Source organism: Halichoerus grypus, chromosome 6 (genome assembly GCF_964656455.1).
Source record: "Halichoerus grypus chromosome 6, mHalGry1.hap1.1, whole genome shotgun sequence".
Classification (NCBI taxonomy): Eukaryota; Metazoa; Chordata; class Mammalia; order Carnivora; family Phocidae; genus Halichoerus; species Halichoerus grypus.
In genome coordinates, this window is record NC_135717.1 from 56,177,520 (window position 1) to 56,189,587 (window position 12,068).

The 12,068-nt window shown below is 35.8% G+C and overlaps 1 protein-coding gene across 1 annotated transcript in view; it reads right to left on the bottom strand.

Annotated features, from left to right (window-relative positions):
• Window positions 1-12,068, bottom strand: part of CUBN (cubilin) — a 265,371-nt gene that overhangs the window by 229,928 nt on the left and 23,375 nt on the right. Inside the window, exons 14-17 of the mRNA XM_036097059.2 lie at window positions 11,691-11,925; window positions 4,370-4,551; window positions 2,402-2,564; window positions 1,471-1,658 (exon numbers count right to left, since the gene is read on the bottom strand). Of these exons, the coding sequence (XP_035952952.1) occupies window positions 1,471-1,658; window positions 2,402-2,564; window positions 4,370-4,551; window positions 11,691-11,925 (768 nt within the window). The remainder of the gene's footprint in view (window positions 1-1,470; window positions 1,659-2,401; window positions 2,565-4,369; window positions 4,552-11,690; window positions 11,926-12,068) is intronic.

Here is a 12,068-nt window from a genome sequence, read left to right on the forward strand (position 1 = left end):
TTAATGTGGTGATCATTTTGCAATGTATACAAATGTTGAATCATAATGTTGTACACTTGAAACCAATGTAATGTGTATCTTAACTAAGCTAAATATTAATAAATATTACTGTGGCACCATGGTCAATGTACTTCATTTTTCAGCTAAGTCCAGATTTTACACTAAAATTCTTTGTTTCTCCACTATATATATATCAAGAAGGGAAGAGGGCAAGAGGCTACATAGGTTTTTCCTGGAAAAACAAATTAGGTCTAACTCACATGAACAAACAAAATTGTCAATGCCTCTCTGAGTTTATATAAAATGATTGCAGCCAACAAAAAGTGTTTTGTCTCTTTTGCTCAACACTTTAATTTGTGGCTTGACCAATAATTAAGCAAAAGAAATACCAGGCCAGACAAACAAAACTGCCTTTTTGTTTCAGATATTCTTCATTTTACAATCATTACACACACTTAAATCAGAGCTAAAATTTTTGAAAGAGAGCAAGCAGGGCTAATGAAAGAAAAAAACCCACACTCCAAAACAAGAATCATCCAATGCTTTATCTTAATTCTCTGTCACTGAATAGCAAATCCTTCTACTTTTCTGGGCTGAGTTTCCCGGACAATCTATAAAAACTATGTCTTATTAGTAAATCTTATTAGTCTTACTTATTTTCATTCACCTCAGTTATTAAGGATCAGTTTCATAGCTTGTAATGTAGCATTATTATGAGTTCCTAGCCTCAGCTTTCATTTTTGTCCTTTGCTATTTCATTACCAATCTCCTATATCACCATCTATAGTTCTATTTTTGGCAAATTCTTTCATACTCTCTAGAACAGTTGTTCTCAGGCTCTAGCCTTATTTTCATTCACCTCAGTTATTTTTTTTTTTTAAAGATTTTATTTATTTATTTGAGAGAGAGAATGAGATACAGAGAGCATGAGAGGGGGGAGGGTCAGAGGGAGAAGCAGACTCCCTGCTGAGCAGGGAGCCCGATGTGGGACTCGATCCTGGGACTCCAGGATCATGACCTGAGCCGAAGGCAGTCGCTTAACCAACTGAGCCACCCAGGCGCCCCTCATTCACCTCAGTTATTAAGGATCGGTTTCATAGCTTGTAATGTAGCATTATTATGAGTTCCCAGCTTCAGCTTTCATTTTTGTCCTTTGCTATTTCATTACCAATCTCCTGTATCACCATCTATAGATCTATTTTTGGCAAATTCTTTCATACTCTCTAGAACAGTTGTTCTCAGACTCTAGCCTGAGTCAGAATGACCTGGGGGAGGAGGGGGCTTGTTAAAACACGGGTTGCTGAGCATACCTCCAGAGGTCCTGATGAAGTAGGTCTGGGATAGGGTACTGAACTGTATTTCTAACACCCAGATCATCCAGGGAATCCACATGCTGCTGGCCCTACAACCACTACACTATAGAATACAAAAATGTTGACTAACGTCATGTAAGGGTATAGTCAAAGTTACCTCCATGTAACTCTGGGAACAGCCGCTCTGGCCTTCCAGCTCCACATGGCTGAAGTTGACCTGTATTTGTTCTCCCAGGGGCTGTGTTATAAGATAGATGCACTGTCTGCTATGAGTGAAAGGTCCAGACAAGTCAGAGGAGAGAAGACCCTCTGGGTCTGTGTAGTTTCCTCCACAATGCAGATCCGCTAAAGAGAACAGGGAAGTAAAGGGAAAGGTCCTGTGAATGGCCATTCCTCTGACCCTCAGGCATTAGATACAATTTTTAAAAACTGACACACATACACATACAATCATATACCCACTTTATTCACCCTGAACAGGCTTATGTCTCTAAGTATATTTTCAGTTTGATGTGTGTTTGTGGGGCATCCATGTAGTGCCTAAAGAAATAGATTCAGACATGTGTGATCTAACTTCCCATCTAACATCACCTACAAATTGCTTTTTAAAAACCTTTATGCTCTCCTTCATTCCAAAAAAGATTTGAGGCAGCTTATAAAATACATGTGACAAAATAAAATATATAACTAGAAAAAGGAATCTAACTAAAGGATGAACATAGAATAGCAGGATGTGCTCAAGGGAAAGTTGACATGCACAGAAAACGGGTTTGGACTCCACAGTCTACAGAAGGTTGGCTCTAGATTCAGCCTGAAGCCAGGGTAAATGAAGAAAAGGGACCTGTGAAAAGATGTTCATGGTTACATTTCCTGATATTGACACCTGAAATGTGTTTTTCCTGTGAATTCTCATCAGGGCCCAATGATGTATGTTTAGAACAAAAGCCCTAAAGTAAAAATCAGGGAGTATTTTATTGTTTATCATTGGTCTGTTGGTTTGTTTTAAGGTGTCAATACAGGCTATAAGCATAAAAGCATGGCAGTGTCCTTCACATTCATATGCTGCTCCCAATGATCAGGTTACTTACACGGTGATGTTAAGTAGGTGACATGGAAGCCTTGGTCATTAATCTGGTTGTCAGAATGAAAATGAATTCTGGCAAAGGGGCCTGTAGTCTGGAGTGGTGGGACAGAAAGAGTGGTGCAGAATTTCCCAAGAACCGGGTCCTGATACAAAGGACCATCTCGAATCTAAAACAAAAAAAAAAAGAGAATCATTAAGCACAGAATGATCAGATTTTGACAAACCCACTCATTTTGTATATTAACTTCAGAAAACCAGTCATTTGAAACTGATGGCTCTCAGAGGTTTTCCCAACACATACAGATCCAATACTCAGTTGGGGTTCACTAAAGGGTAAGTCACCTTCTCGCATCATCCCCAATGCCTTATCTTCTGTCTAAATTTTAATGCCAAGGCTAGATGTATACTTTGAAATTTTCTCATGAATCTTTCTCAATGTTTTCTTCCCCCCCCAGATGTTTGTTTTGAAATGATAAATTCCTAGTAATTGAGAAGGAGAAAATGAATATATGCAAAGAAAATGGAAGAAGGAATACCAACAATATCGACTGATTCACAACTTGGTCCAGGTATTCAGAAGGATCAGAGGTGGAAAGGAAGTGAAGTCAGGTTGACACAACATAGAGACAGTTTAATGTGTTTTAGAAGTGCAATCCTAATAGTAACTAAGTACCGTGATAATGACCATATGACCTGAGAAATCCTTCTTAATTGTTGGTTTTTAATCTCTTAATCATGTTAACCTCTCTGTAATTCTGTTGTAACTGCAAATTCTATACTACATAGAACACCAAACATCAGTGAACAAAGTACTATTCTAACATGGCCAATTTGGTCCACTCAAATTACTTTTTCTATTGGCAGCAAAGTTATAGGACAGCATTTCTTTATTCCTATATTTAACTAGTTCCTTGAAATATTGTTGAGAAATGAGAGGCATTTCAATATTATCAGAATGATTGATACTTTCTATTATACATATACCCAGGAATTACGTAGGAATGAAAAAAAAGCCTCTAATTTAAATTTGATGGAATTCATTGAAATTAATTTCAAAAAAAAAAAATCCATGCTACTGTCAACATTTAAGAGATTATGTTGCTGAGATTTTCCAGGGAGAGGTAGATTTTTCCAGTCATTCCCAAAGGTTTCGAATCCATTACAACTGCTAAATTACTAATGACTTTAACTTGTGGAGATCCCTGTTTGACAGCCGCACCTTTCTATCCTTTATGAATAATTCCATAGCACTCCATTCTTCTCTAATGGACTTGGAAAAGCATATTGTCTTTTATCACTACTGCAAGGACTACTAAGATTTACGGTGACAAACAAGACAGGAGCAACATAAGAACTCAATCTTAATGATCTTTTCAGTCTACAAATGCAGAGCAACATTTCTGATACACCTATATGCTCATGGTCTTTGAATATAACAGCCTTTTTTTCTTCTTCTATACTTTAATCTTTTACTAATGGTAAGCAGGAGGGGCATAGATTGACTCCTCTTCTTCCAATGCCAATTATCAATATATTCTAAGTTCACCCTCTAGCAATCCATTTCAACACAATTGCTATTATTTTTCTTCATGGAGCACTATAGTTAGCTTGTGAAATAATGGGTCAGGTTATCATAGACAACTGAAGCCTTGATTCTGCATTGGAAAAGATAACCATTACTGAGTGTTTCTTTTGTTAATTCTTTCCTTCCCTCCTTAGGGGACTGGGCTTCCAGGAAATGACAAGGAACAGTAAGGCAGTCTATTTCCCAGCTTCAGATGAAACCCAGAAGAAGCAACAAGCTGGCACAATTAAGAATAAGGAATTAGCAAGACTTAAGACATCAGCTACCTATTAAAGAATATATCTAACTGTTGCTAGGAAATTGTAGTCATCCACAGGTATCATCAAACCATAGTTCCCTGAGTTCTAATCATATCATGGTATGTTCTATCTAAATATGATTGCTTACCTCAAGATAATCTTTGCTGCAATCATCATGGTGCTCCAGACTCAAGGTCCCAAAAGTAAATGTTATCAAGAGTCCAGGACTGGTTATTATTTTCCAGATACAATCTCTTCCCAGAGGATAGTTTCCAGGATATCCCGGAGACTTAATAGAACCATAAGTACCCATCAGTACACCTCCACACTCTAAAATAAGAGGAAAAACAACTTTACATTTGTATACAAGTTATAATTTATGTAAAGTTATCATAGCCTTTACTGCAAGAGGACAAGCTTTGTTGAATTAAATGTTTACAGTATGGGACGCCCTTATAAAATAAACAAGGCTTTCAGTTTTCCAGTTTGATACCATTCTAAATCTAGGAATATTAGTAGATAAATAAATGAGTCACTCATGCATTGAGCTCTGTGCTTATCAGCTATCACATGGTGATAATGATTTTAAAACACAGTGCTGAACTGTCTGAGGGATGAGATAATAGATATATTTTTTTCACTTTGAAAGAGATTAATTTCTGTATAACTTTTTTAAAGTTCTGGTTCTTAAAAAGTTCTTAACTCTTAAAAAGTTCTGGAACTTCTGTTACCCCTATGTCTTTCAACAAACCAGATTTTTTTATACATTAGAATAGTTAAGTGCTACATAATTCATTTGAGAAGATTTTTCAACAGTATGATATAGTTAAACTCTTCATTTTATAAGTGAATAAATTCAAATGTCTGTGGGTGGTTGAGCCACTTCCGCTGCCCAGGAATGGAGTGAGGGAAAGGCAGAGCCAGGCTTTGTGACACCCACTCCACTACCACTCCATTAATTACCCCCCACCGGCCCCCTAAAGTTGTATATCAGTGACTGAAGGAATCTTTTCTTTAATGATATTCACATTTATTTAACAAAGAATCTGTGATGGCTTATAAGAAATAATATCCAACATCACTCATCATCAGGGAAATATAAATCAAAACTACAATGAGATACCACCTCACACCTGTCAGAATGGCTAAAATTAACAATACAAGAAACAACAGGTGCTGGTGAGGATGCAGAGAAAAGGGAACGCTCTTGCACTGTTGGTGAGAACACAAACTGGTACAGCCACTCTGGAGAATAATATGGAGGTTCCACAAAAAGTTAAAAATAGAACTACCCTACGATCCAGCAATTGCACTACTAGTTATTTACCCAAAGGGTACAAAAATACAGATTCAAAGGGGTACATGCACCTGATGTTTATAGCAGCATCATCAACAATAGCCAAACTATGGAAAGAGCCCAAATGTCCATCAACTGATGAATGGATAAAAAAATGTAGTATATATACACAATGGAATATTACTTAGCCATCCAAAAGAATGAAATCTTGCCATTTGCGATGATGTGGATAGAGCTAGAGTGTATTATGCTAAGTGAAATAAGTCAGTCAGAGAAAGACAAATACCTTATGATTTCACTCATGTGGAATTTAAGAAACAAAACAGATGAACATACAGGAAGGGGAAAAAAGAAAAAAAAGAAGAGAGAGGGAAACAAACCGTAAGAGACACTTAAAGATAGAGAACAAGCTAAGGGTTGATGGAGGGAGGTGGGTGGTGGATGGGCGAGATGGGGGATGGGTATGAAGGAGGGCACTTGTTGTGATGAGCACTGGGTGTTGTATGTAAGTGATGAATCACTGAATTCTACTCCATAAAACAATACTGCACTGTATGTTAACTAATTAGAATTTAAATAAAAACTTTGAAAAAGAAATACTACTGTAAAGTTGAAAAATAGAGATGCTAAATAAAAATCTAGACTGCAGTGAATATAAATTAGAAAAAAATAAAATAAGGTGACATTTCAGATATGCAAGATATATGATTTACATAGCTATGCAGGTTGCTTAGACAAGTCTTTCTGCCAAGGCAGAAAGTGAAACAAATTAGTGACATGATTCTCACTGTTCCTAATAAGAAAACATCTCTGTTGCTCAGAGGAAGAGAAGTTTCATAAAATTTAGTAGTTAAATTATTATATGGATAAAAAATTACAATACCATAAACAAAGTGAAATGTTAATGGTGAGCTGGGAAAAAAATTCAATACATAATACAAAGAATTAACATCTCTGATATATGAAGAGCTTCTAAAAAGTAGAGACATAAAGAGTTCCCTGGAAGAAATTCAAATGTCCTTTATACTTGGAAAAGATGTTCAGTCTCACTCATAACAAGGGACATACAAATAAAAACTTTGCTGAGATACCATTTCTTCCTCTCAGAATGATACATATCCAGAATACTGAAAACAAATGATCGGTGGTGCTGTGGAGAAATAGGCACTCTCATATATCGCTGATGGAAATACAAGGTAGTACAACTCTTTCAGAAGAGATTATGGCAATGTCTAGCAAAAACGTAGACATTTATTTTTTGACCAAGTAATCACACTTTTAGAAATCTATCCCAAAGATACATTGGCAAAAATGCAATAAGACAAATTCTCAAGGACTCTGTTGCAGTACAATTTGGAATTCCAAAAGACTGAAAACAAGCCAAATACTCATCAAGAGAGTACTGACTGAATAGACAATGAATGAGATATCCATGTAATGCATGCTATGCTCTAGTCATGGAGTAGTCTCTAGGATATATCAAGTGAAAAACCAAACTACAAAGCAGTACATATTATATCCTACCTTTTTTAAAAAAGGGGGAAATGTGATCATACGTGATTATCTGCTTATATTTTTTAAATGGAAGGGTAAATCAAAAACGAATAAAAATTGTTTCCTTTGGGAGAAAAGGAACAAGACAGAAGGGACAGGGATGAAAGTTAGACTTTTCTAAATTTACCATGAATTTTGATTTGGCTTTGGAACTATGAGTATGTTTTACATAATTATAAAGCAAAATTCAATAAAAATGAAAAAGTGAAACCTTTAAAATCACAAGCAAAATGAAACAAAATGAAATAACTGTTGAGCTAACAGTTCAAACATGGAGAGTAGAAATATTCCAGGATGCTTTAAAACACTGTAAAACTTGATTACAGAGCTTGAGTGAAACATATATTAAGTACAAAAAGAATAGCCAAGGAATACTAAATGGCTTTCAGTTATTATATTATTAGTAATAATATTGGTATTGTTATTTTGAAAATTCATACAGTAGGATTAAGTACATAAGGTAATATGTTAATGTCACTAGGAACCAGGATTTTTCATGAAGTGAGAAGAGGTACAAATATCAAATTAAAAACCTTTAATTTCAATATGCAAATATATTGGAAGATCACTAAGAAAACATGATATACTTTTTCTTCAAAACTAATAAAAATAGGGGTGCCTGGCTGATTCTTGATCTCAGCTCAGGTCTTGATCTCAGTGTTGTGAGTTTGAGCCCTACACTGGGCTCCACACTGGGCATGGAGCCTACTTAAAAAATAATAATATTTTATGCGGCGCCTGGGTGGCTCAGTTGGTTAAGCGACTGCCTTCGGCTCAGGTCATGATCCTGGAGTCCCAGGATCGAGTCCCGCATCGGGCTCCCTGCTCAGCAGGGAGTCTGCTTCTCCCTCTGACCCTCCCCCCCCCTCTCATGTGCTCTCTCTCTCAAATAAATAAATAAAATCTTTAAAAATTAAAAAAAAAAAAATAATAATAATAATATTTTTTAAAAATTTCTAGTTCCTTCCACTGAAAGATCTAGAGACTTTGTTCAACCTAGTAGCAATAACCACTCCTACCATCCAGATTATAGAATCTAAATATGATTTCCCATTAGAGGAGTACAAACTCCTGGAATATCCTTCAGAGCAGAAAGTGAGGAAGTTTCCAAAGGTAACCAGAATTGAGTCAAAGAGGCTCAGAAACTAACTTGAAAAGTTTTCCCACTAGCCAAATACGGAACATTTTAACATAAAAAAAGTCTAGAATCGATTATATCAAATATGATAAAATATGAGTTCATTTTTGGTGCTAAAACCAAAACAAAATAAAAAGAGTAATAAGTAATTGTTCATTCTGAAGAAAACTAGGAAACCAAGTCATTAATTTGAATACTGGAGAAAAATAGGGGGAAGAATCAAGCGTTTATCCTACCTTTCCTAACTGATCTCTATGTGAGAGTAACCAAATAGTTGACATGGGAAAGGCCTACTCCAATGAAGAACACCAGATAGTAAATAAAGAATAACTGATAAAATTCAACTTTCATCATTTTGAAAACCCTAGTTAATCTAAACAATGAACCTATGGGTTGCTAAGACCATTAGAGAAAGGGCAAAAGAGAAGCTTTTTAATGGAAAGATTAACCTGACAAAATCAAAACATTCTAATCAATGTTGCAGTCATTATAGGGAGGCAAACAGACATCGAGGACCTCCTAATGTGATCATTTTTGTCCCCCTAAACATAAAACTGAGTTTGATCAAACCATTCTAGCAAAATCTAGAATATGGGATAATCTATAAGATACACAAAAGTGTCTGTAACAAATGTGAGCAACGGTTAATATTTTATAATAATAAGGAATTATTGTTTGTATAGTTTTTATTGTCTCCAGGCATTAAGAAGCAAACAGTGAAGGACTGTGATCCTTGAGGGGAGGGAAGCACACATGGTGAGTCTCATGTTCACCCAAATATATTCTCCCTATGTGCCTTTCCCAAATTGCAGTGCAGGGCAGTGGAGTCCAAGGAGCAGCAATACTCTTGCTGAGTGAAAGAAACAAAACTCAGAATTTGGGGCTCCTAGAGTGGCTGGGACTTTGGAATAAGGTACTATAGCGAAGACAGCTGCATGGCTATAACACTCAAAGAATTCGTAAGAGGTTCCTTGGGCCCTTAGCTGAGTCTTAAGCTGCATGTACACAGGGGAAGACTACATTATAAAGTATGAGAGCTATGAGACGTAGTCAAAATCTCCAACATATGTATAATCTGAGTTCCAGAAGGAGAGGAGAGAGGAAAAATGACAGAAGCAGAGGAGGAAAACCATGCGATAATCTCAATAGATTTAGAGAAAGTATTTAATATATTTCAACATCCATTCATGATAAAAATTCTTGACAAGCTAGGAATAAAAGGTGAGATGGTTTAAAAACATTAATAAAATCTTTGACACTTCTTCAATTGAGGTGGGGTACGTGTCTCTTCCCCTTGAATCTGGGTGGGTTTAAGAGTGCTTCAACCAAATAAAAGTATGGCAGAAATAACACAATATGACTTCCAAGGATAGGTCCAAAAAAGCCATGCAGCATCTGCCTGTTGTAAGGCTTACTCTAAGAAAAAACCAAGTGCCATGAAAGAAGATCCATTACCCTAAGACCACCATCAGAGAGGGGTTACATGGAGGCATTCAGGTCAACAGCCTGGTTCAACTCTTATCCAAAGGCCAGCATGAACTGAGTGAGTCATCTTGGGTTTCCAGCCTAGCTGAGCCTATAGATGACTACAGTTCCAGCCAACATCTGATTGTAACTGCTTGACAGATCAAACGATAATTGGGCCCTTTCCAAATTCCTGGTCCACAAAATCAGAAACATAATAAAATGATTAATGTTCTACAACACTAAATTTGTGGGTAATCTGTTATACAGCAACAGTAATTTGGAGTGAACTTCCTTCATCTGATAAGAGTTATCTACAAAAACTTACATCTAAAAATTATTTTCAATGGTTAAACACTGAACGAAATTTCCCCATGAGGTTGGGAACAAGAAAATGATGCCCACTCCACCACTTTTGTTCAGCATGGTACTGGATGTCCTAGACAGGCAATAAATAAATTGAGGAAAAGAAAGAAATGATAGTTACAAAGATTGGAAAGGAAGATGTTAAAAGGAAAACCACAGGCCCCAAACAGTGTCACTTAGGCCAAGTCCCCAAATATGGGCTTAATACCTAATCTAATTGCACTTTCAACCTCCCCCAGAAATGTAATCTTAACCTGTCAGTCAGGAATTTTCCACTTAGGGCCAATGAGTCTGCCACATGGGCTCTCTCCATCCCCCAAAGGAAGATGAGGTAATCTACAGGATTAGACCCCTCTCTCTTCCCCTTAAGGGAAGACCTTGCCTGGAACAATCTTTTGTGGGGCAATAATTTCTTGCCCCACCCTCCTTCCTATAAAAACTTTTCATTTCATATAACTCCTCAGGGCTCCCCTCTGTTTGCTAGATGGGATGTTGCCCCATTAATGTGTTGTTTTATAAAACCAATTAGATGTTCAAATTTACTCCATTAAATTTTGTTTCTTAAAAAAGAAAAACAGCCTTTACTCACAGATAACATAACTATGTATGTAGAGAAATCTAAAAGAATCTACCAAAAAAAGCTATTTGAATTGATTAATGATTTTAGCAATGTGGTTGGATTCAAAATCAAATATTTTTTTAAAATATGTCATATTTCTATATACTAACAACACATAAAAATGACATTTTAGAAAAATAATATCATTTACATAGTATAAAATATCAAATATCTAGAAAAAACAACAAAATATGTGCAATAAACACTGGAATATATAAATCATTGTTAAGATAAATTAAAAGAGAGCTAAATAAATACAGAGATAGTCCATGTTCATAAATTGACAGGGCCAATATTTTTAAGAAGTCATTTCTTCCCAAGTTATAGATTCAAGACAATGCCAACAAAATCCCAGCAGATTTTGGGGAGAAATTAAGAAATTGATTCTAAAATTTATAAGAAAATGTAAAGGATCTAGCATATTTTAAAAGAACCAAGTTACAGGATTTATACAACCAGATTTCAAGCTTCAGTAGTTAGTTAAGCCAATGCGGCACAAGGACAGATAAATAACCAATAGAAAAGCAGAGAAATTCCAGAAATAGATGCACAGATTTATTGATGAATAAACTGGAGGTTCAGGACTGTTCTATCTGCTTTTTTACCTGTTTAAAAATTGTATAGTAAAAAGCTAAAAAAAAAAAAAAGTAGAGCCCCTCAAGACAAAATAACAACAAAAGAACAAATTATCAAATGGTCATTAAGATAAGGAATACTAACAAAGGAACAACAATGTAGTCAACAACATCCCTGCAGTAATTTACTAGTAGAGTTTATAAGAATGCTGTTTGGTAATTTCATAAGGGATCCATTAAGACTCATGGTTTTTAATCTTTTTTGTTCATCCAAATTTTGTTATCTCCAAACACAAAATGGAATTCCAATTCATTTTAGATTTATTTGATATTTAAAGAACTATGATATAATCCCTGGATCTCAAAACATTTAATGTTATCCACAAGTCTAACATTAATGAAGAAAACTTAATAATCTCAAGATTTTGCTTGATTTTTCTTCATGTTTACACATACCTGGTTGCTGTGTTTCCCATCTTATTGTAAAGCCTCTCTCACTTCTGAAATGTTCAGAATGGAGATGAAAATAGAGGGCATTGTCACTACTGAGGAGTTCATGAGGGAGAATGGAGCCACAGAACCTTCCAAGTTGGAGTGCTGCAGAGGAATCTCCATCATGAATCTGAAGAAACTCGTGTGGACAATTGCTCACTGATTCTAACCGGAAAAAAGTGAAAGTGATACGCAGCACCTAAAAATGTAAAGGTCACAACGTATTGTTTTTCATTTCCATATTAATTCTAAAGCATTTCTCCCACTAATTAGGAAGCATTCATATTAAGTCACCTTTCAAGAGGCATATCTATAATTTCCCAACTATCCACAAATACATAT